This window comes from Anthonomus grandis, chromosome 4, assembly GCF_022605725.1.
Source record: "Anthonomus grandis grandis chromosome 4, icAntGran1.3, whole genome shotgun sequence".
NCBI lineage: Eukaryota > Metazoa > Arthropoda > Insecta > Coleoptera > Curculionidae > Anthonomus > Anthonomus grandis.
In genome coordinates, this window is record NC_065549.1 from 18,271,374 (window position 1) to 18,298,110 (window position 26,737).

A 26,737-nucleotide genomic window follows, 5' to 3' on the forward strand; every position below is an offset into this window, starting at 1 on the left:
ATGCTGAACTGATATCCTCGTTCTCAGAAGCGGTACTTTCTTGAGTTTCATCAGAGCTATTATTTGATGGAACATAGTCTGTCTGCATATGTAGACGTGTCCGTGAATGGGTTAACGTCGGATAGAGTGATTCACCTAAAAGACCCATAATACACAGTAATACTCTGGAAACCGGAGGAAATTTAGAAATATTGGCAGAAAACATCAACAAAGCCCTCAGGGAACTTTCCAGTACAAAATCAGCCGCAATAATATTCAGCAGAAGAAGCTAAAATATTCCTCTCACACTCGTGATAATATACGGTGAACAGAGATCTATAATACACTTGGTCATCATGACATGAAGAGATCATAACACCCATACATGCTAAAAATCCCTTAAAGGCGTGAACATCATGAGATGTCTAGCCAGAATGTGGGGTGCAGATCACAGATGAATACTGACATTATACAATAACATTAGTGAGGTCTCACCTTGATTATGCGTCCATCTTATTGGGGAGCTGGTCTGAGAACAACATTAAAAGCGACTATAGACCAAATACATTTTCAGACATTTAGAATGGCTTTGAAGATAATAAGCTTTTCGCCAATGAATATTCCGCTCAGTGAAGTGACTGAAATGCCTTTTAGATTGAGAAGGCTATGGCTAGTAGGAAGAATAATAAGCAAGTGCCCAGCATGTATGTCAGTCAACTGCAACATCTATAATTTGCCTGTATAAAATACGGCCAGAGTTTTGGAGAAATTATCCAACCTAGCAAGTATGCGTCCGTAGACCATGCGCTCTGCCGTATGTGTAGCTATTCATATTAAATTTATAGTCAATTGAACGCTCCGCTGTCCTCACCGATCTACGGATAACGAGACTACGAGAGTCGATGTCATTTTCTCACCACACCTCGCATTTTGCTCGCCAAAAGGTTAACCGTAAGGCCTATATTTGTGTTCTGTGCGTGAGGCAACCTTCGGAGTTATGAGTCTTCGGCTTTAGCAGGCTAACTTCACACCGCTAGATTTTTCAGCAAAGGCCTAGAATTTCTTTACCTAGTTTCATTCTAATGAACTTTTTGACGTTTGCATTTGACATTTGTTTATTATAAAAGTTTATATTTGGCGAATTTGGCCCATTTTTTGAAACTTAAATTTCATAAATAAAATAAACAAATTCCTGTATCAAAGGTCTTAGTTTAACCATAAAAAATGGTAAGAGATTCTAAAAACCTTCCAGATAGTAATTCACATTCATCAAAGCCCTATTCTAAAAAAAATATTGAAAAAGCACAATACGCCTACTTTTTACAACTAGATAAATTTGTTTCAGATTCGATTTATCCTTATCCAAAACAGAGCTGGAAAGACCCGGTTAGCTAAATGGTATATGAACTTTGATGATGATGAAAAGCAAAAATTAATTGAGGAAGTTCATGCAGTAGTTACTGTCCGAGATGCAAAACATACCAACTTTGTAGAGGTAAAATATGACACTTTTTCTACTTTTTAATTAAATTCTTCAAGCGCTTCTTAGAAATTATTGTATTTAATACTCTTTTTTTGAATGAAATCATAGAACTAGGTGTTAGTAGCAATCTTTGTAATGTTGTAAATTATCATCAGTCTGTATTTTATCTCTATGCTGATGACACAACATCCTTTATGCTGATCACACAACATCCTTGATTGCTGATAGCAACCTATCCAGCCTGGATATTACAGCTGATTAATCATGCAGTGACTTGGGGGAATAGGAGGTATCATATTGATTAAGCCTCGCAACAGAACCAAGAAGTTAATTTTTTTGCTTAGAGATTGTACTGATAGTCAACAAATTCCGGATGAAGTTGTAACTCTTCTTGTTGTGACTCTGGATTCAGGATTAACCTGGCACTCCCATGTTAAGCAAGTCTCATCTAGATATTAATAAGTTATCAAGATATATATTCCTAATATGAAATTTGTCCACTTTTGTTATGGTTTGCACACTCGGGACTGCATGTTTTGAATAGATCCACTTTGTAATGATATAATGTTTAATTGTGCTCAGTCTGCTCATATGTTTAAAATATTAGCCTTACAATGCAAATGTATAAGAGTGGTTGTTAATCTGAACCATTGAGAGTGCTGCAGTTTACATTTTAGAAAACTGATAATTCCTACCCTGCCTTATGCCTATACTCTCATATGCTGACATTCACTCCAACTATACCAGGAACAATGGTTCTTGGGTACCACAATATCAGAGACTTTACAGGTCCCATAATGGCCCATCTTACTAAGGAATACACTCTTTCAATGTGTTGCCTGTCTTTGTTAAGAATCTGTCCTTTTTTGCATTTAAGGCCAAGATTAAGGAGTACCTAATTAAAAATGCCTTTTACTCATTTGAGGAGTAGCTTTCGTCCAATTTTGCCAACCTATTTATAATATAGCATTGTTAGTTCTGAGTAATTATAGACATAAAAATTTTTGGTCATATTTTTCATTGTATTTTTGTACGTAATGTATTTTTTAGATATATGTGTTTGCATTTTATATTTCCTGACTTGTAAGAGTGCTTTGCTTGTTCACACTAATAGATGAATAAATAAATTACACTTTTATTTTTCTTATATATAAATGATCTGGCTTCTATTGACATTAATGGATCATTCACTTTATTTGTTGATAATATCCCAGCCTACGTTGGGAACAGATACTAAGATATTAACAAATACTATTTATGCAATGTTAAAGAAATAATGGAGTGTTGGAATATCAATAGGTTAATATTTAATATTGGAAAAACCAATATCTTGAATCTTAATTGTTTAGTTACAAATGTAACCTTAAATCATCTTGCTATAAATATCCAAGAGAGCTATGACTTTTTGGCACTGTTCATTGATACCACATTAAAGTTTGATCAGCATGCTATGCCACAAGGACAGTAAGATTAAATCTAGCACATGATATTTCTAGACAGATATATTTTGAGTTAATTGAGTCCCAGTTACGATATGGAGTATAATTTTGATGATTTGCAAGTAAAGCCCAGTAATGCACTCAATTTTTGTCATCCAAAAATGAGCTGTAAGATACTTATGTGGGATTAGTCCTAAAGAACACTGCATGCCTCATTATTTGTGAAAAAATGTAACATTGACTGGAATTTTTCTTTTAATGACAGTGAATATGATCCAGAAGAAATATAAAGCACAATTTAATAATATAGAATGGGGATTACTCATGCACAAAACATCTCTGATGAAGATTGGTCAAAGAAGTAAATAGAAAATATTCAATCATATACAGGGTGTCCATGATAAGGATCCTAAGCATGGGGATCTCGGTATCTGTTAGACATACAGCTTCGGTTAAATTAGGAAAAAGTTGTGCACTTTGAAGCATATTTACATGCCATTGAGAAACTTCAAAAATTTCCATGGCCTGCTGAGATATTTGGAAAAAACGGAAATTTCCCAATATCGATTTTATTTTTTCCTGGCTTTATTTTAAAAGATATGAAAACACTATTGATACTTTCTCATTGACACTTTTGATGTAGTACGTGATGGCGCTTTTAAATTTTATATCCGACGTTTCGTTTTCGAGAAACCAGCATCAACTTTATTTTTTTATATGGCGCGAAAAGAAAGTACACCCTGTATCTAATTCCATTTTTTATTACAAATTCAATGATGTATCACATGTCACATTTTTTTTGTTAGTTGAAAGAAAAAATGCAAATTTTCTATTTTTTTAGCATATTTTTTAAGTAAGCTTTGGAAACAAATGCTTTGACGTATGTAAATACCTGTTACCGAGTCTGTCACATTTTTCTTAATATCTATTTAGAGAGTGATGAAGCTAAATGAAGCATTGATTTGCATTGTACATTGTAATACTTATAAATAAAAAAATGTAACCAGTAATAGACAAATGTTTTATGATTTTTCTAACGATATGCAACAAATAATGAATACATTTTAAAAATAATGAAAAAAGCAAATAAATTAACGCATTTTATAAATTTAATTTAAAACAGGTGTTCAAACAGGTTTCTGTTATTTTCTAGACATAAGTATGATCTTCTTACAGTAGCAGTTAAAACATCACGCAATATCTCTGGCGTAATACTTTGAAAAGCGGCCGTCCCACATTCTCGTAACTCCTGCTCAGTTCCAAAAGAATGTTGATAGACTCGGTTTTTAATATATCCCCAAAGGAAGAAGTCCAAAGGGGTTAAGTCCGGGGATCGCGCTGGCCAAGACACTTCACTGGAGGTTCCAATCCACTTTTCGCCTCATCTTGTTGAAACCAACAGCTATTGACTTGTGCCAGAGGTAAATCATCTAAGCAGTCTTCTAAATCATTTTGCAATAAATTAAGATATCGTTCTGCTGTTAATGAATAATGGTAAATAAATGGACCTAGTATTTTGGTTCCTAAAATTCCACACCACATATTAAACCCAAAACGTTGTTGTTGTCTAGATATTTTCTTAACACGCGGATTCTGTTGGACCCAGTAATGACTATTGCGGCGGTTAAACATACCATTATTAGTGACCATACTTTCGTCGGACCATATTATTTTTGATGGAAAATTAAAATCCTCTTCACAGGCACGTGTATAGCACTCACAAAAATGCCGACGTCGTTCGAAATCCCCAGGTTTAAGTCCTTGGCAAATTCTAAATTTGTAGGGGTGATATCTGTTTTTACGTAAAATAAATTACGTAAAAAAAAAATGCTGTAGATTTGGCCACTCCTACATTTTTTTCAATTTGCCTGGTTGATATCTCGGGGTTTTCAATAACTGCTTGTAAAACATTATTTTGAGTTTCTTCAAGAGATTCCTTTTTTCGAGATAAAACAGGCTTTTTAAACGAACCATATTCTTTTAAATTTCGAGCCAACTCTAAGAAAATGGATTTACATGGTTGCTTTCTATCTGGAAATTTATTAAGATACATTGCTGCTGTATTTACAGTATTTTTGTAGCACAAAATGTAGCACGACAGCATGTCAAACTTCTCTTCATGACTATAATGACCACCAGGCATATTTGAAGATAATAACACAATTTTAGCAATAATAACGACAACAGTAAATAATAATAACAATAATTACTCAACAAACAACACCTCGACAATCACGGTAACAACAACGGCAATTAATATTTAATAAAAAATATGTGACAGGGTAAAAGGTATTTACGTCAAAGTGTCAAAGCATTTGTTTCCAAAGCCTACTTAATAATATGTTTAAAAAAAAAGAAAAATTGTATTTTTCCTTTTAACTAACAAAAAAAATGTGACATGTGATACATCGTTGAATTTGTAATAAAAAATGGAATCAGATACAGGGTGTACTTTCTTTTTGCGCCATATAAAAATATAAAGTTGATGGTGGTTTCTCGGAAACGAAACGTCGGATATCAAATTTAAAAGCGCCATCACGTACTACTTCAAAAGTGTCAATGAGAAAGTGTCAATAGTTTTTTGATATTTTTTAAAATAAAGCCAGGAAAAAATAAAATCGATATTGGCAAATTTCCGTTTTTTCCAAATATCTCAGCAGGCCATGGAAATTTTTGAAGTTTCTCAACTCATGTAAATACGCTTCAAAGTGCACAACGTTTTCCTAATTTAACCGAAGCTGTATCTCCAACAGGTACCGAGATCCCCATGCTTAGGATTCTTATCTTGGACACGCTGTATAAGGGAATAAAAATATTCAATCATCTTCCTCTGGAAATCAAATGTTTGGTGGGGTAGACTTTTAATTAAGCAGGTTAGGATGTTATTGTTGACTATGACCTATTATTCTCTTGACGAATTTTTTAATGATAGATTGTAATTTTATAGAAGTGTGTTTTTTACTATTTTATTACAACAAATTCTACAATTTTACTATTTGTTTTTATCTCTTTTGTTGCTTGTAAATAAGCAGGTATGGATGTATTTTGTTTTTGTTTTTTAGTGCGTGGTATTTCAATACTATTTTTTAATTTTTTAATAATTCTGCTTATATTGACTATTAACTCTTTTATGGTTTATTGCATTTCATGTCTTTTGTAGTTTTTGAGTCATATCATACATGTTATATTTTAAACTGCCACTTCAAATTATTCAACTTGATAAGATGTTTTTTTTTTTAGCTTTGTACATAAGAGTATTGGGCTCATACAATAAAACATTTTTGAACTGAAATAGTTTTGAAAGTAGAAATGAATTGATCAAATATAATAGGTTTTAGTGGTCCTATTGAGTCGTGGAGCTTCACGGGGTAGCAATCTTGCACCAATATTTGCACTCTTTGTGAATGATTTTAATGACTCCATTTCTTTCATTTCTCTATTAATCGCACGTGACTCAAAAATTTTGTAGTCAGAGAATTTGATAATCTACAAATGTCGACAGTATCATTACTCTATAATAGTTTAGTCAAATCCAAACTTCTCTTTGCTGCATAAGTGTGGTTTCCATATTATGATGTACATGTGAATAGGCTTGAATATGTCCAGCACATTTTTTGAAGCACTTGCGTTTTAAACAAGATAATCTATATTGTATATCCTCCTAATTTAAGGAGTCATTAGGTAACAACTTAATTAATTCACCTGAATTGGTTAACCAATTTAATTTCTTTATGCAATTTCCTTGAAATATATAACATACAGATCTTGGGTATGTACCGTTATCAACTGTCAGTACTGAATTTACTGGACGTTGTTCCGATATTTATTTCAGTTTACTGATTCAGTACTGAATGACGTCATAAATGCGTCAGTGACGTCATTAATCTTTACTGGATTGACTGGGGATAAAAGCTACTGTAGGTACAGTAAAATAGTGGGGGAATGTCAAAACTGTCAGAAGTGTTGTTGATGTTGATTTCTTGAATCTTCTTGTTTACGTTGTGGGAATTATTTTCCAAGTTCAAAACATAAATTGTTCAAAATAAAAGCTATGGCTATGAACCCCAATAATGTAGCAGCCATGATAGTGGCAAACACCGTCTCCGTTTTATTATTAACTGATGACGAGGAAGATGAACTGGACCAAGAAGACTTTTATATTGCCCAATTATAGGCTTAAGGACAGGCCCGTATTCGCCTTCCAAATTATTTGGAAAACGTGATAAACCTATATTCCGAAGAGGAATTTAGGATGCATTTCAGGTACCTAGGTACAAATTCAAAAGATAATATAGTATATTACATTACTAGTGAAGAAAGTAATATTTTTCACTCAAGTGGTGATGTTTTTGAAATTCACACGAGTGTATGAAATTTACTTTTTTCATGAGTAATGTAGGTATACACAATTTTTCCTAAGACCACAAATTTGCGCTCTTTAGCCCTTTAAATTTTTTAGAAAACTCGTAATTGTGCACATACTGCACTGTAGAAAGTAAAAGGCACAAAAGTACATGTGTATTTTACTTTCTCACAGGAAATATGTTTGCTCGAAAGTTTTATAGGTTATGTTGTGGTTGTGAAAACAGTGCTGAAAACTGTTCCTTTTTTGGAGCAAAACAGCACGCTGTATAAAATCGGAACGACAAATTACAGTAAAATCAGCACAGTACAATCCTGTACTGACAGTTGAAAACGGTACATACCCCTTATGTAACTAGTTTGTCTGGTCCAGACAAGTACTGTTAATATTAATTGCCTTGTATTAGGATTACCAATCATGTAAGACAATATATTGGTTTCAATTTGAAAGAATATTTTTGAGTGAATCAGTTGACCAATTGTCAACCCAAACATGCTTATCCCAATCAACAACTTTACTATTGTTTAACCTCAACCTGTTTAGGTTTATTATTGTTACAATACTCAACTCATCTCATAAGACTATACTTATATAATAAATAAAATTCTATAATAAATACATAAATTAATATAATAAAATTTTTTTCACTATATGGGAAGCTATATATAATTTTAAAAATAGAACAAATTTTATTAGAAAATGTTTTCTTAGGGTGTGAATGAGTTTTTTCATTTTAATTTTCATGACCAGTTAGCATTTTAACTATGTACTCCTATTATGTATAATAATGTTAATATAAATTATTGAACTCAAATTGATATGTATATGATTTTCTAAATTTATTTTGTTAAACATTCTACTTATTTAGTCCACCTCAAATGTCAGATATTCAACTGAAATATGTAACCTTTGACAAAGCCTTTATTAAAATATGGTTTTACATGGGCTATATTTAAAGATAACATATTTAAGTTTATTAATATTTGACAATATCCTTTTGCCTGACTTTCACACTTCAAATGGTTAGTTATTACATACTTTTTTCAATTTCAGTTCAGGAACTTCAAAATAGTGTACAGGAGGTATGCTGGTCTCTATTTCTGCATTTGCGTGGACGTAAATGATAACAATTTATGTTATTTAGAAGCTATTCATAATTTTGTAGAGGTTTTAAATGAATATTTCCACAATGTATGTGAGCTAGACTTAGTTTTCAATTTTTATAAGGTATATACTGTGGTGGATGAAATGTTTTTGGCCGGTGAAATTCGGGAAACATCCCAAACAAAGGTGTTAAAGCAGTTATTGATGTTAAATTCATTAGAGTAGATATTCCTTGTTACATGTTTTGTGTATAAGAATTATTATTGATAGTTTATACGTTGTGTATGTAAGCAATTATTGATCTTTCTTTATAAATATTATATGAAAGTGCTTTAGTTATAATAGTCCTTGTTACTTTTTTATAAGTTTTTATTTAATGTATTGTATCTCACAGAATGTCTTATAAAACTCATATTGTAGACTATTGGACTTTTATTATATTGGGTATATATTCCCATGTTTTAGTTTTATAGTAGGTATGTAAAAGGTCAAAATAAATTGATGGCATGTAAAGCATACAAAATAAATACTCGAATTATACCTTTAACATATTTTATTTTATCCATTGCAATATTTCTTAATTCAACAGATAAATGAATGTAAACCCCCAGCAACATTAAGAACTCATAAAGATTTACATTACACTTTTATTGTACGTACAAAAGATTGACGTTAACACAACCCACTGGATTCCAGAAACTAATTTTGTTAAAAATTAAACAAAAATAGGCAGCAGGCCTGCTGCAATGCTTTACCACGCACCATTGCCCGCACTAATGGGCTACACTGCTCAGCGTATATCCCAAATAATAATATTTCACTTTTCTTATTAATTTTTTTTCGCCCGAGAAGATGAGCACCATTTCAAATGGCATTTGTCACTGACAGAAATATCCGCGGAGATGTCTCTGAACTCGAAAATGACTCTTGATAAAAGTTTTCTTTGAATTCGTTTAGTGTAAACAAGTATAAAATATTGTATAGGTCGGAGTTAATATAATTTTGCTGTAAGTTGTTTCTTAAAATATTTATGTTTGGATAATTTATACGTTTTTTAATCTTAGGAAATATAAAAATATTAACAATAATATTTGTTACATACACAGCTTTTTTTAAGTCTGTTCAGCTAATTTTGATAACCGAATAAAAAGGTTTTTGTTTTATGTCTGCTCTTCTCCATTCCTCTCTATTCTGCCAATCCTTCTTTCTCCATGTCCTTTTTTGTTTGTTTCAACTACTGTTCTGATGGTTTTCCGCGCTTTCGCCTGGTTGCGATTCAATATCTTTTTGGCCCATCGATCATCTTCCTTGCGTTTTACGTGTCCCTACCGTCCGTTTAAGTCATCGTCTCTCCATTTCGTCGGTTATAGATAACACACGTTTCTGCTGCCATTCTCTGTCTTATTGCATTGTTTGGAATATTGAATTGTAGGAATTGTTGATACTCTAGAATTCCTTCGTAGGAAGCACATTTAAGCCACTTCTAACCTTTGTCTCTGAGCCGTATATAATAAAAAAAAAATTTCAATAGTTTCATTCGATTTTTTTTTTGTTCGTTTTTAGATATTATTTTACCACAGGAGAAAGTTTATTTTATTTATTTCCTGATATATGCGATGGTTTTTTTGCTGGATCCTTCTTTTGTTATTTTCACTACTAAATAGATGTAGTCTTGACAAGATTGAATCATACATGCTTCTTTTTATAAATCAAGCTGAGGGGAATCAATTGACAGATACTTAGTTGTAGAGAAGTTTATCTTTAAGCCTGTATGCTTATAGGTTTCATATATTTTTCGCTGTATTCATGTATTCTATGTCATATATGTGTCGTTAGCTATTACGATTGGGTCATCTGCGAAAAATAAAGTGTGTAGGAAACTTCCATTTATATCCAGTCCTACACCGGAATATTTTGTTTTGCCATACCTCAAGTATTTGGTTGATATAAATTTTATATAGGGTTAGTCATAAGCAACAAGCCTACCGGAGGCCTTTTTTGTCGGTTTTAAAAATTTGGATAGCCTCCTACCAACCTTTATTTTCGTCTCTAACCCCTTGTACAACGATTTTATGGCGACTAATAGACAGTCGCCACGATGTCTTCCACGTATGTTACTATATTTTCTTGAATCTCATAAAGTTTTTTGAGCCGTGTCATATGCTTTTTCTAGGTCAGTAAATATTAAACGTGTTTCTTTCTTTGTTTTCTTATTTACTAATATAAAATTAAAAATAAAATGTTTTAAAATAATCTGTCGAATTATTTTGGATCATGATAATTTTCTTTAAAAAATTTTGACGACTGGCAATATTTTTATATCTATAATATATTTGTTATATTTTTCTTTAAAATAAATTAATTACAACTTTTTGCTAAAAAGGATATTTGAAATTGTTTTTTTTGCAATAGTAATCCGTCTGATTTCAAATATGATCGAAAACAATCATCGGTCATTCATCTTTTTAATTGAACCGCCGAATTGCCTACATAAAACCATTATAATTTGTAAAACCATTTATAATTTGTATTCCTTCGGAATCGGATTACCACCGTCAGCACATCAATATGAAAAAATATCCTACACTTGAGTTGAGCTTATGTCCCTCAATCAACACCAATAATTTATCTTAAGCTTCACCTTCTTCTCTATTATTGTCATTCTTTTTTGTTCAAATTTTTGATCTATACAATAAGTGATTACCTCAAAACGTTTCTTATTTTTAAAAATCAAAGAGTGTGCCTACACCTATAGTTAACCACAAATACATATAGATTCAAAAGTTCTGCATTACCCTACATTTCCGAACGTTTTTATTTATCGGAAAAAATTAATTAAAAACTTTTATTATTTGATTAGTTTTAATTGAGAAAGCTAAACTAAAGTGCTTGTAAAAATAAAACTTTGTTACTTTTAAGATTTTTGTTTAAGTATAGGATTATTTTTTAATACAAATTAAAATTAATAAATTGATAGTTTTTCTTAATAAAGATACTGGAATTTTTTTGGTACTGTATTTCATATAGGTAGAGAGTAATAAAATTTAAATTTCGGAGAGCTTTGTGGTCATCCATGGGAGTACATAAACTTAGTACCTAGTTAATGACTAAAGCGAGAGAAAAAGATAAGCTTCGAACGCTATAAGAAGGGTACAGCGGTATGTGCCATGTGAGATTTTTAATTGTAACAGATTAGCATATTATTTAATATACTAATTTGGCAGGTAATGTAAATTTCATTGTGCTTCCGCCACGAACTTAATAAATATAGCTGGACTGCCAATTCAATGAAAAGTAAATGACCACTACTAGGTGGCCGCCACTTTCCGTGATTGCGTCCTTTCGATGTTGGTCACTCTGACAAATTTCAGGTGTGCCAATTGTAGGGAAATACTTAAAACAATTAAAGTTTTTGGGAGGTTATTATATTTAAAAAAACAAAATAAAAACATCATACAATTATATAATTACATCATAGAGAAATAAATATTATACTTTTAATTACTCTATGAATTACATTTAGTTAGAATAGATACGATAAGATAGTTGCGTTATCAGATCTGAGTATTTTTCATGTACTTCTTTAAGAATTTCGTTAAAATTTATGAAAGAAAGTAATCCTCACCTAAAATGAGACAAAGTTTTAATAAACTTGGGATGGATGCATGCACTTTAAAATATTTGTTTTATTATTCTGATAAATTTGAATCTTAATCCTACTACCATGAAAATTATGATTTTTAAGAAATTTATTTAAGAACACTTATTTTCTTTCTATTCTTACTTTACTACTTCTACTTTCCTTCTATAAACAGAGTTTCCACATTAATAGGTACAACCATCTATAAAAATCAAAATATAAATGATTTTATGAGGGTTTGTAGTTAGGAAAGGTTTATATAGTAAAAATAAACTCTACACAGTGCTTTCATTTCAAAACGATCCACCCTTAATAACTTTCTTACAAAAAAAAAAAAACACGACAAATTAGATATACAGGGGGACGTTTAATTATGCATTTACTGAAGTTCTATCAATCACCTCCTCACCTCCAGCTAACCTCAGTTTAATATGTCAAATGGGAACCCCATCGTGTGATACATCATAGTAAGGAGCGTAAAATTCTCTATTCAACGGTACCAAAAAAAAATTAAATCGATAAATGTGTAAGCAAATAGTTAGCGAAAATGTCTAGAAATAATGAATATTTTATTTACGCCAAACTTTGGTATGTCAAATGGCTACCCCATGGTGTGATACATTATTTTAAAGGGCATTCATTATGCTATCAATGGTTGTAAAAAAAAATAAAATTGATTGACCAAGAAGCAATTAGGTGTAAATCGGTAGGGTAGAAAAATAAATTTAATTAGTTTAACAAATTTATTTTATTAAATGTTCAAAATGCGCGCCGTTATTAGCAAGGCAATAAAAAAACCTATTTTCAAACTCCTTACGAACATTGGCAAGGGTCTGCCCGCTAAATTCTCTGCATTCTTGAAATATTCTATTTTTTGAATTTTCAATACTCTCAGGTGGGGTTTTATAAACTTTGCTTTTTAAGTAGCCCCAAAGAAAAAAGTCTAGTGGGGTTAGGTCCGGAGACCGCGCAGGCCATTCGATTGCACCACGTCTGCCAATCCACTTTTCTCGAAAATTTTCATCAAGCCACTCTCGAACTACCAAAGTGTAGTGCGCGGGAGCTCCATTCTGCTGAAAATGTATATTATTTTCATTCAATAATACAGCACCATGTTGATCTACTTGATTTTCCATAGATTGGATGATGGAAGGGTATATTGCATTCTCTAAAAAGTTTAAGTAAATTTCGGCAGTCAAATTTTTTTGTCCAAAAAAAATGGCCCGATTATTTCATTCCCATAAATGCCTGCCCAAACATTAATTTTTTGGGGATATTGGGTATGGCCTTCCCGAAAAACATGCGGATTTTCATTATCCCAGTATCTAAAGTTATGTCTGTTCACCAGGCCATTTAAAAAAAAGGTCGATTCGTCACTGAAGCAAATATTCTTCAATAAATGGGGATCGTCGTCAATTCGCTGGCACATCACTTCACAAAATTGAATTATCCTATCAAGTATCAAAATCATCTTCTCCGAGTTCATGAAGAATATGAATTTTATAAGGAAAGAACTTTTTTTTTTAAACTGTATGTACGGAACCAGTGAAAATATTTGTTAGTTTTGCGGCCTTTGGATCTAATTGACAAAGTTGAATCCATAGCAAATTGTCCTAGTACTTAGACTTGGCATGCTTCATCGACAACTCTATTTTCATATTTTTTCTTATTGCAAATCGATCCCGTCTCTTCAAATTTTCGTATCAATTCTAATACGTATTTATGGCTCGCGAGCACACCGATCTTGAGCTCCATAAATGAAAATTATTTCTATTCTTTCGGCTAGCGTATACACCATTTTATTAACTCACTGTTTTAACTAAAATTGAAAAATTGCACGCGTCAAACTGACAGTTTTAACAATAATAAATCGCCTGCTTTTAAAACGCCTTAAAAATGTAAGGTATTGCAGTGTTTTTTTGTACCTATTAGGTAGGTTTCGTAAAAAATATAAGTGAAATAAATACACATACAAAGTTATAAGACTTTGATATAAAAATTTGAAGACACTCTTTTTTCTCGCAAATAACGGAACACATTCTTTACTTAAAAAAATAAATAATTTGCTTGAACTAAATGTACTGTTTGTTACCACACATTTTAACTTCTAAATTGCTTGTATTTTTTTTTTTTTTTTTGATGATCTATTATAAAAAATGTAAGAATTTTAAAATGATGTAGGTACCACACTAAAAGTATTCATTTAAAATACCAAAGTTTGGCGTAAATAAAATATTCATTATTTCTAGACATCTTCGCTAACTATTTGCTTACACATTTACCGATTTAATTTTTTTGGTACCGTTGAATGGAGAATTTTACGCTGCTTACGATGATGTATCACACGATGGGGGTTCCCATTTGACATATTAAAGTGAGGTAAGCTGGAGGTGATTGACAGAACTTCAGTAAATGCATAATTAAACGTTCCCCTGTATATCTAATTTGACGTGTTTTTTTTTTTCTTTTTTTTTTTTTAAGTAAGTTATTAAGGGTGGATCGTTTTGAAATGAAAGCACTGTATATTATTCTATAATAAATAACAGACAGATTACGTTTAAATAAGGATGCTGATATTTCTGATACATTATCCATGTATTGAATAAGGAGGAAGCTATATCTCCTGATGCAGACCACATACCCAAGCATGTCGTTTACAAACGCCAAAAACTAGGCAATCCGCTATACTATTGGCAATGTTATTTAGAATCAGTCATATCGAGTGATTGTGTCGAGTCGTGATTTTAGAATCCCAATGATGGTTTAAAAACAAAGTCAATGAAAAAAATTAATTTAGTTCGTGACAGGTCACATGTCAAACGTCAGCGTCGTCAACTTCATTATCGTTATTTAATATATTTTTTGTTGGCAACACTGAAAATGTTCAGAGTGACCAACATCAAAAGGACACAACCACTATAAAAATGGCGGCCACCAGGCAGTGGTCATTTTTGGGTATGGTGGCCATATGCATTACCAGTCCAGGTATATTTATTAAGTTCGTGGCTTCCGCCGGGTAATCTGGCATAGTACAGAAAGGCCAGCCAGAGTCCTTGATAAAGACACTATACGTGCAGTTAGAAGAAATTACTAGTATTTTTATTTCAATTACTTACTAGTGTGAATAGCAACATTGGACAAAATTTTAATAGAGCTTGACCGGGACGATTGAATTGCTTTGATGAGTAAAAAACTCATGGATTACTTTAAAAGATATGGATTTTGCATGGAAAAAACACAATCGCCAACCAGTTCTACTGAAAAGTAATGAAATTATTTGCTGGAGAAGAAAGTTCCTAAGAATCATCAAGCAGTAGCCACTATTTGAAGGAGAAAACTCAAAAGATGTTTCGAAGACAAGGAAGTAAATGCGATAATTACTGACGATCAAGAGAAATTTATACATGCTTGTTAACATATTAAATAAAATACAGGGTGTCCCGAAATTACATCGCAATATTTTGTAAAATGTAACTATGTATAAAATAAAAAATAGTAGTTGGCAGTGCTTTTTGACAATTTGTTTAGTGCTTGAATTTAAACGATTCACTTTTCAAGATTCCTGTATATGAAGTTTTTGTCTTATTTTTAGAGAAAGCGGCTTGTAAAATATTGCGATGTAATGTCGACACCCTGTATAAAGGTCTTCCAAATTCCATGATGTATAAACTTACAACTTAAATTAATGCAGGACTTTGTTGCATAAAGAGCAAAGTTTGGAAAATAAAATTTATACAGGGTGTGGCAAAAGGTTGTATTTTTATAAAATCACTAAGGAATTACCCCCTTCTCGATTCACTAGTAGGGTTTCTTAGTAAATATTATAAATTAAATAACTATCAACAAATTAGTAATGAAAGAGACAATAAGTAAATACGTTAAAAGTAAACTTTACAGGAGTTACCATTTTTCTATTTACCTTTAAAAATTTCAGACGCCCAATGTCCAATCCAATGTCTAGAAATAGAAAACATATTTTGAAGTATTACATTTTTAAATCATTCAAAAAAAAAAAAAATCTTACCCCATTTTGCCAGATTATCCTATGGTACGTATTACTAAAGACCTGGGAGCTTTCAATTTTCAATCATGAAAAGTGCAATCAAAAGTGGTCAGTTCTTGATAATCATAATCTGAAAAAATACATTTTTAAATAGAGTGTCCTATATTACTTTTTGCTAATTTTACTTATTTTTAGTTAACATAAGTTTTCTTTAAAGTTTAAGATATTTAATAATTAATTCGGTAATACTTTGTTTATTTTGGTTTATTTACATTGATTTTGCATATAAAAGTTCTCCCGGTATAACACACGCGTTTCTTGGTAAATTGTTAATATTTAAACTCGACCTATCTTACATTTCCTAACACTCTTACGCCAATGTTTCTGTTGTTGTTGTCCAATGTTCAACTTTCTGCTGCAAGACTCAAAATTATTAAAAAATTATAAATTTGTGTTTATCAATTTTTAAGCAATAAAATAATGGCTATGCAAAATAGATTTGAAAATCGTCATAAGTATGATATGATTGCTTGCTATATCCAATGTAATGATAATGCGGATGAACTTTACTTTCAGAGGTAAGATTTTATTTTTTAATTTAGAATTTCGTGAAGTAATTCTAATTCTATTATTTTTTAAAATATAGATATTTAGAAAGGCATCAGCCTAATACAAGATTATTTAACCAAATTAAAAACAATTTAATACAATATGGTTCATTTAAAAAACCAAGACCAAAAAATTATAATCTACAAATTGAAGAAGACACTATTAACGTGCTAGCAAGTGTTGCTGTAGATCCGGAAAACTCTTGTAAAAAAATAGAGCGTGTAAAGAATACTCAAAACAAATAAATTTAAGCCATATAGGTTTAAGTTCGTTCACAATTTCCGCCCTGGCGATGCCCAAAGACGGCTTCAATTTTGTCATTGGTTTGTAGACCGGTGCCGTACCAGAAATTTTGAGGGGCAAGTTATATGGTCGGACGAGAAATTTTTCTCAAGTAGTGGAATTTTAAATAGACATATTTCGCGAAACTGGGATCAAGAAAATCCGCATAACATTTTTCCAAGAGAACGTCAGGGCAGATTTGGGTTGAGTGCGTCTTATGTTTTATTTTTGGAAGAAAAATTGCAAATGTTATGTATGAAGGTAGCTTAATAGCTACTTAAAAATTCTTCACATCAACCTATTCGAACTCTTGGATGATGTTCGCCAGCTCAAGTTCAAAATATATATTTCCAGCAAGATGGCGCTCGAGCGCGCAATGTACGAGCTGTGAAATACTGGCTGGACGAACATTTCCCCAATCATTGGATTGGGACAAATGGACCTATTCGGTGGTTTCCTGACCTTTCGATTTTCGTTTTTTTTATATGGGGCTATCTTCAAAATAAGGTTTACAAAAGGCGATATGATTCAATTAAAAATATGCGTGGCGCTATAGAAGATGCCTTTATAGAATTAAGAAGTCGCCCTATGATTATTCTGAAAGCCTTTGAAAGAATCCAAAAGCTATTCCGGCTGTGTATTAGAGAAAATGGGTTACAATTTGAGCAATGCTTATAATTTTATATATGTAGTGGCATTTCCTTAATAATTATTGTTAATTTATTTAATGTTTTATTCTAAGATACAAGTTAGTTCTTTTTATGTAGAATTAGATTTATTTAATACAAATCGGTGTAATTACGATTATAAGCACCTAATTTTTATAATTTTTATTATTAAATCATGGCCTACTATATCAAAATTTGTATTTAAATTTCTAAAATCGTTATTTATTTGCCTATTTTTGAAAAAAAGTGCATAGTGTTATATATTTTTTAAAAGGTCTATAAATATACTATTTTTAGTTTTAGACTATGTTTAAGAAAACTATATTTTTTTTTCTCAAAAATAAAAAACCTTAAAATAAAATGGATGCCGGAATCAAATCAAATCTACGGAAAAAATCCTATCAAAAACATTTTTTACTTTTTTAATATGTTATACAGTAATAAAGATACGAGGAGTGTTCGAAAATCTAAAATTTTTAAAGACCTAGTAGATTAAACCTATGACAGCTGTCAAAGTTTTGACAACGGCATATTAAGTTTTACAAAAAAGTAGTAAACTGTCCTAAAACGCAAGTTTCTATCTCCACGCCTAAGCGAGATACCCCATAAAACGCATGAAAATGGGACACCCTGTAAGTTAAAAATTAGACAATCAGAATCAATCGACCATCTTGGATGGCAGACTATTCCGACTTGCCATATTCAACCTTCATACTCATGAATCTACGTCTATGTAAGAATATCTTTAACTCTCTTAAGTTTATGCTCTCTAGTCAACACCATTTGCTCTTCTTCTTCATCTTCTCAATTGTCACACTCTCATCTCACCAAGAAAAAAAAGGCACAAAAAGAACCCACATGACTCCAGCTAGGCGGCAAACTCGCCGAACGCGCTTATCCTCGCCCAATAAACGTGGCTCGCCGCCTTCGGGCTCGCGTCATTGGCGCGTACCGACCATTTTAACCGCTACCAGGGCGTGGCGTGACAACAATCTCGGAAACGGTTTTTAACAAGTTAATCCCCGAAAAAGTTCCACTCAAATGGTCCCAGCGGGAATTCCGCGACGCACGAGGCTTTAGTTTTGGATGGGCAAGCGGAACAAGAGAGAGATCGAGCGAGTGAGGTGCGAGGTGCTAGAGAGTGTTCCGGGTGGTTTGAGGCGATTTTATCTGGACGTACGCGTCGATACGCTCCGGATGGTGGAAAATTGGCGGTCGTTGGAGCGCTGTCGGTTGGATACGGACTTGATTTTTTAAGTGATTTGTTTGAACTTTAAGTGAAAGTTATTAGAGTTTCATATTTTGATAATTTTTTAGACTTGAAAAGTAACAAAATGATGGACAGCGGTAAGCCATTTTTTTACTTAAGTTGCTGTTAGTTGCCAAAGTTTAGGAAAAATACATTATATCACTATTTAGTATATTCTCTCTTTAGTGATCTCCCTCTCACGATCGATGAGCAATATAATCAGTTATATTAGTTATTACATCAATAAACTGTGGTCCAAGCTTCAGAATTCTGATCCAAACTCCAACTGAAAAGGTTTTTTTAAAACAATATATGTTCTACATTTACTACTAAGTCCGGTGACAGTGATGAACTTGTTCTTCTCTCTTCCTTTTAGTTTTTGTATGTTTAGATGTACATCTAGAATTGTTTCCTACCATTTCTATACTCACACAAAGTCTAAAATTAAATAAATTAGTTATATTAAGGGCGTATTGAACATTAAAATATTATTTAACGGCTTTAATTAAAATAATTCTGTTTTATAAAGAACCTTATTTTATAACAAAGTTTTATAGATAAGTACCTATGTGACAGTTTATTAAAATATTTTTATAATGCAATAAGTAATTTGATATAAAACATTTATAAAACAATCTTATATAACTATATTTTGTTAAGCAAAATTTGTTATTTAGTTTGTTTATAACTGTTTTAAGATATGTATACAATTATTTTATAAAGGTTTTGTAGTAAGTTATGCTAGGTGAACAAAGACTTATACTCTTTAAAATCTTATTCATTTAGTATTTATAAAGGTTTTATAAAATAAATATGTTTTTTTGTTTACGAATTTGTTGTTTAAAAAGGGCTTATAACTTTTTGAAGACTATAACCTGAAAATTAATTCAAAAATTCAAAATTCAAATCTTTATTATCCAAAATTGACACAATACAGTGTATGGAATTCGTCCATGTTCAAAGAAGCTAAAATTTCAAACATTATATACTTGAATCTACACTATCACTAAACCTATAGTTTACATCCTCAAAGAAATTATTAAGCATATAAAACAGTAACAGAAATAAATATATACGTTACAGCTCCGAAAGGTAGATCTTAATATCATAGTAACACTTCAAAACTAAAAAAGTTTTCAATTTCTTTTTAAATGTTGACAAACTATTGCAATTTTTTATGTCATTTAATACTTTTGGACATATTTTCAGGATAACATTTTTTGAAAGAGTTAATCTAGTAAGCAACAAAGATAAATCAATTCTTAGTCTAGTTGGATAATTATGAAAAAAAGCATTTGTCACAAATAAATTAAGATTTTTAAAAACAAATAAACACACTTGAAATATATACATACACGGAACAGCTAAAATCTCAAAGTGATAAAAAAGCGATCTACAGAATGTTTTAGGGGGTACTCCCGCCATACATCTAATAACTCGTTTTTGACCAATAAATACACGACGCCCATACGCTGAAAAACCCCAGAATTGGATCCCATACAGAATTCTAGAGTGGATTATGGCATAGTATACACAAACTAACTGGTTTTTATCCATTAAGGACCTAATATTTCTTATGGCATAACAAAGGCTACCTAATTTTAATGCCAAATCATTGCAATGGAGGGGCACCCATGAAAGAGTGCCATCCAGTATCAAGCCAAGAAACTTTATTGTTGGTTGACGTTGCAATAAACTACCATTATTGCTCAAATGCATGTCAAGATCAAGATTTAATTGACCCCGATGAGTGCGAAAAACCATATAATTTGTTTTCTTGGTATTAAGAAAAAGTTCGTTTAGAGTAAACCAGTTATTTCGCTCGTGCAATGCTTTTCCCGCAGTAATGTGTATATTTTCTGTACTTTGTTGCCGAACAAGGACTGATGTATTGTCCGCGTATATAGTAACGTGACTATACAGTAAATCTGCAGGCAATGAATTTACAAATATAAGAAACAACAATTAATTTAGAATATCTGTTAGAATAGAACCTATTTTGAAAGCCAATACTTATATATAAAGTATAATTCTTTTATAAATGGTTAGTATTTCATCTTGGAAAAACATAAAAAATCCGGAAGTTTTAAAAGGAATGTAAAGAGGAATATTTTAAAAACTATATCAATAAAGATCATTCAGTCATATTCAAATATTAGTGAGGCAATCAGATCCCTATTTCATCAGAGGACATTTCCCAACCTGAACCGTTGGAAATTGATGATGAAGTGGAAGTTGTATATAGTAATAATAAAGCTTACAAACTTTACATTTCTAAAAATATAGAGACCAGCAATGAGCGAAATATGTGGGCAATAAACTATAATATAAATCAATGTTTTTACTAAAAAAATTCCAAATATTCTTTCAGATGTCTCAGAATAATAAAATCATTAAAAAGGTAAAACAGTCGCGCAAACCTTTCCTCTTGGTCCCGCCGGCATTTAAACATTCCGGTATAGGATTTGACACTTAGGCGAATTTGATTGGTCCATTTCAAATAATCAACTAATCACAAAGTAGAGCTGAAAACGATGGCAAAATGTTGAACGGTGCTCAAATGTAGGTCAGAACGTTGCGCATTACTTTTTGCAAATACAAATGTTAAAATAAACAGCTTATCTAAACTACCGTAGCTGTTCTTATTAAGAACAAATAATTGTTTAATATCTATATTTTAATAGGAACAGTTGAGGTAGTTTGTCATAGTTTTTGGTAGATAGCATAACAATGTTTATTCTTTATGCTAGGTATGTGCTGACGTTATATCAAATGACTAGGCTTTTCATGAATTGACAAATTTAACTATAAGACTTATACATAAATATTCTTGAATTGAATGTTGAAAATTGAATAATAACAATTACTTATTGTTTTAACATCGAACTAAGTGCTAACCCATTTTTGATACGACGTTTTTCTAATCATAAATAAAAAATGGTTCCTTCAATCAGAATAGAACGCTACCCTCTAATTCATTGTACTCAAAACAATTCTTGTAAGGTCTTCATAAAATGCGTTTACTGCCAAGAAACCTTGTAAACGATAGTATACCGCTTATATCAACTTTTATTAGTCTCTCCATAATTAATTAATTATTACACTCCAATATTGCACTAATTTTAACGAAGTAATATTGCACTGTAATACTGCACGAACCGAGAACGCATTAACGGATTGTTGACACGTGGTCAGCCTATTTAATAGAAAAACCGCGCCAACTACATTGCAACAATCCGACTTGTGTTTTAGTACCGTCCAACATTCTGACCCTTATTTTGGCACTTTGCATTTATTGGCGAAACGAACTCAAATCAACCAATTAAATTCGCCTGGGTGTCAAATCCTATATCGGAATGTTAAAATGCGTTCCGCCGAAAAAATATTTGACCAAAAACAACTGACCTTTGAATTCTACACCTGTAAAGCGCCATCTCTTAAGTGTTTAAGTCTTAAGTGATAGCATTCGCGAATAAAACCATTATGTCTTTAGCCGATTCTTTATAAATTAAAAATAAATCATTTTTATTAGAGAAAAAATAATTATGTGATATTAGTGTGTCTTATAAAATTAAATAGATTTATCTAATGACGCGATTTTTTGATAACATTTATTTAGGTTTATTTCCGCCATGTCGGTTTGTTAAATGTATATGCAATTTTAAGAAAAACATACTTGAAATATGATTCAGTATGTGATATTTCTTATTTATTTATGTATACCTTTAGTATAAATGTAGGACAAGTGAGCGAAAAATAAGACATTTTTTAATCTTAATTTTGGGAGTTTCTTGTTGGAAATTGGGATTGAATATAACGGTTCTGCTATTGATTAGTTACACTCCTTCAACCGCTTTTCGGTCTATCATAAAGAGAATTATTCTGGAGATAACGATTCCAAATGCGAGACACATTACTTTGGCAAGCCCCAACTCTATTAGGGACTAACCTGTGAGAATATCCTTCTTTAAGTCATAATAATTTTTTTATTGATTCATAATATAGCTAACAATTTCTGAATTTAATTCTACAATTCTAGGTACATGACTCATATGACTATTATATTTTAGTACTCCCACTATGTACCTGAACTCTGCATAATAGTATAGAAAAATCTTACTTACTAGTTAACATGAAAGAAATGTTCCTAATAATTTATAATGACATAAAAATCCATATAAATATATAAACCCATAGAAATTTTAACGTTATAACAAAATGTTACGCATTAAGTTCTGTGCTCAAACATCTTAACTACATATCAGTCAATATGAAACACCAATCCCAACAATCAATTTACATCCCTAGAAATATAATAAAATCTCACACCCAAAAAACTACACCAATCAAGTAGAACCAACGATCATCCTTTATACCCAGATATTCAGAAAAACCTCTTTATTTCTATATAAGTATGTTTTGGATATTTCACTGAATTTTGTGTTATTTAATACACTTCTTATTTCGATAGGGATTGAATTATAAAAGTTGGGTCCTAAGTAAGATATAAACCGCTGATTTACATTTTTCTTTGAAATGGGTATGTTTAGCTTCTGATTTATTAATGTTCATGTTGGGTAAGTATATTTTACATCATATTTTATTTTTGAAGAACAATGTAGGTAATTGCATACTACTATTACGTAAAGGCATCTTATATGATAAATTATTGGGGAGTACAGCATTGAGGCAAAATATAATTTTGGTTTATTTAAAGTTAGTTTTACTATATAATTTTGAGCGACTTGATTGAATATTACTCGAGTACATTCCACCCCAGATCAAAATTGCGTATCTGAGAATAGGCTTCACAAGTGCTTTATAATTTATGACCATGAGGTTTTTAGAATTTCTTTGAGCATGTAAAATGTATAAATAGTAGACACTGTTCTTTTTTGGTTATGGTACATGTAGATCCCATTTCAGATAATTATCAATTATGAAACCTAAATACTTTATTCACTATTGTTTCTTTTTTTACTTAAATACTGTTATCGATTTGTATGTAGTAAATATCTGGTTTATTTGCTTTTGTGATGGAAAGGCGATATACATAGATTTTCGCATGTTTATAGTTAGCTTTAATGTATCAAATATGTAATTTATTTTTTTAAAACCTAATTTCACTTCTTGTGTAATAGCATGCCAGGCATCAGCATAGGCAATGATTTTTTCTTTTATATCAACTTCAAATAGGTAATTAATATATATATTAAATAAGATAAGTCCAATGACTGTGCCCTGAGGCATCCCATACTGTACTGTCAAAGAATCACTTACTACGCCATGTATCCTAACACACTGGGTTCGATCCAAAAGATAATTTTTAAAGACATTTAATACTATGCACCTAATCCCATACCCCTCCAAAATTTGAGGCAAGATTGAGTAGTACACAGTGTCGAACGCCTTAATAAAGTCACTATATTCTTGCACGGTCAATCTTATTTATGACTTGTCGAGGAATCTTTTCACATCAACTCATAAAATGTCTTTATCCGTCTTGACCTTAATAATCGAACCAAAAAGGGAACTTACAAAACAAAAACTTTACTTTTTTGTCGCGCAAAAAATATGCGACAAATCCGAAATATAAACATTAATAAATAAGCCCACAAAAATTGCGGATGGTAAAGAATTTCTTCGTATAAAAACAAGGTGATGCAAAGCTTTTGAATCTATCCGAATATTGGTTTATGTAGAACTTTTTTGAGATTCAAATTCAGAAATGCCTTATTATAGGCATGCCTTATAGAAGAGCTCAACTCCCTTATTTACAAAGCTGAGAAAAAAAATTATAAAAAATAAACAAATAATACTTTATAAACAAAGAAGTGTCAATAATATCTATAGAATAAAATTAGACTGTAAAATTTTTATATATGAAAGTAGTTTAACATGAATATAATTAACTTACAAGAGTGACTATGTACACATAGATAAATAGCGACATTAATAAAATGCGAGAAGCGATTTGTATAACGCTTTTAATTTTATATATTCGCGTTTACATTACATTATCTTTTTAACATCAGAACTTGCACATCCCATCACTAAAAATTCTTCAAAGAAATCATCACATTAAAATTCTTCAAAGGAATTTGCCTATTGTAGTGACAATTACTTTCTATATTTTTAATTTCCAGAGGCAAATGGTTAATAATTTAATTTTTTATTAAGGTGGTTCTTGGGATAAACAATCCTAAGTTGGTACTGTTAAATCTTGTCACTCTTGCTTTGTTATTAACAGAACATTTTTATTTTTTATGGACCATGTTTACTGTCACAAGAATAAATACGCCGGTCAAAGTAAGAATCCTCTCGTACATAAACAGAGGCCTGCAGTGCTTCCTAGGACCAACTCCACACACTGTTTGCAAGGCCCCAGAATTGAATCCCATAATTGATTCTGGCCACCCATTATCATCCCAATATCACGATCAATAGCCAGATGTATCATCAGCAAATAGTGTACATGATCCACTAATGCTGATAGTCGCTAGATCATTAATGTAAATAAGAAACGGAAGCAGACCAAGCACTTAGCTTTGAGGAATTCCATGCTCAATACTCTGACCCATTGATAAATCATTTACGCTCTCACAAATTGCTTCCTATTACTTAAGTATGATCGAAGCCTGTTTACACTAGCACCTCTAAAGCCATAACTGGAAAGCTTCTGTAAAGGAATATCTGGCATATCCAAAATCTGCCAGTTAAATAGAAATTCCTGATATGTCTGGTATCTAAATATTATTCGATTCTGCTCAATTATCCTTTAGAGTACTTTTAGATTTTTATTTTTTATTGTTTAAACTTTAAGTGAAAGTTATACAACAGTTCATATCATGATAGTTTTGTAGACTTACAAAGCAACAAAATGAAGGACAGCGGTAAGCCATTTTCATTTTAACTTATCAGCATAACAGTTTAGGAAAGACTCTCTTAAGAAAACTCTCTCTCACGATCGATGACCAATATTATTAGTAATATGCCTATCAACTGTGTTCCAAGCTTCAGGATTCTGATCCAAACTAGAAAGATTTTTTTAAACAATATAATATCTACATTTCCTCCATACATAAGTTCTACAGGTCCGGTTACAGTGATGATCCAAGGTAATAAATAACTTACTCTTCCCTTTAGTTTTTGTATTTTTAACTGTACATTTAGAAGTGTCTTACACTATTTCTATAGAGTATACTACGATGGAAAAAACAGCCTCAAGCTTGTAACCTCATATCGCAAATCTGTACCAGAATTACATATTGGGTTATGTATAAACTTCTTAGAAATCTTCCGTAAAGGAATATCTCAAATTTTCAAATGTGCTAACTAAATAGAAATTCCTGATATAAAAATCCTGATATCTGGTATAATAAGTAAATTTTCTTTGATTTTTCTCAATTATCCTAAAGAGTAATGTTAAATTTTTTATGCATTAGAAAATATTTCTCACAGAGAGAGTTATTAGAGGCCAATCGTCTTTCAAATGCCAATGAGACTCTGCGGGCTTGAGGCGTGTTACGTCGGTGGGAAAAGTTGCCCAGACATTTAAACCTTATTTATCTGAGTACCAGAGGACTTCCTAAAGATGTGGTCCACTGTGAGCTCCCAATACTAACGCCATCCCTTATTAGTACATCTAAGATCTTTAAATACTCTAGTACTTATACAGGGTGTTTTTTTAATATTGCGACAAAATTCAGGGGTGTTCTTCGGACGAAATCAGGCAAAAAAATGCTATGAATATGCTAATGCTAAGTCCTAAACCTGTTAGATTTTACACTACAGGGTGGTAAAGTTGACAAAAACAAAGGTAAGGACACAAAGTCACGGTCTCATCAAATCCATATAATTTCTTAAAAAAGCTTAAAAGCTACACGTGTTTCGCTCCTGTCGGAGCATCATCAACAAC

The 26,737-nt window shown here is 31.6% G+C and overlaps 2 protein-coding genes and 1 long non-coding RNA gene across 3 annotated transcripts in view; 2 read left to right on the forward strand and 1 right to left on the reverse strand.

The window, feature by feature from the left end:
* Window positions 1–1,050: 1,050 nt before the first annotated feature.
* On the forward strand, window positions 1,051–8,789 carry LOC126735555 (AP-2 complex subunit sigma). Its single transcript, XM_050439589.1, has 3 exons — window positions 1,051–1,206; window positions 1,325–1,474; window positions 8,318–8,789. Exons 1-3 carry the CDS (start codon window positions 1,204–1,206, stop codon window positions 8,591–8,593), a joined length of 429 nt encoding a protein of 142 aa, XP_050295546.1. The 5' UTR covers window positions 1,051–1,203; the 3' UTR covers window positions 8,594–8,789.
* A 3,114-nt stretch (window positions 8,790–11,903) lies between these two features.
* LOC126735582 (uncharacterized) lies at window positions 11,904–16,425 on the reverse strand. Its single transcript, XR_007660456.1, has 4 exons — window positions 16,284–16,425; window positions 16,033–16,141; window positions 15,928–15,965; window positions 11,904–11,993 (listed from the first exon to the last, which is right to left on the reverse strand). It is a non-coding gene; the product is annotated as an uncharacterized LOC126735582 (long non-coding RNA).
* A 1,712-nt stretch (window positions 16,426–18,137) lies between these two features.
* The window catches only part of LOC126735367 (paired box pox-meso protein), a 49,759-nt gene continuing 41,159 nt past the window's right edge, over window positions 18,138–26,737 (forward strand). The window contains exon 1 of the mRNA XM_050439335.1: window positions 18,138–18,917. Within this exon, the coding sequence (XP_050295292.1) occupies window positions 18,905–18,917 (13 nt within the window). The 5' untranslated portion in view covers window positions 18,138–18,904. The remainder of the gene's footprint in view (window positions 18,918–26,737) is intronic.

Bases quoted from the DNA above. Each gene is read 5' to 3' on its own strand.
- LOC126735555 (XM_050439589.1), top strand. The intron at 1,475-8,317 runs GTAAAATATGAC...TTTCAATTTCAG, and splicing joins AACATACCAACTTTGTAGAG to TTCAGGAACTTCAAAATAGT.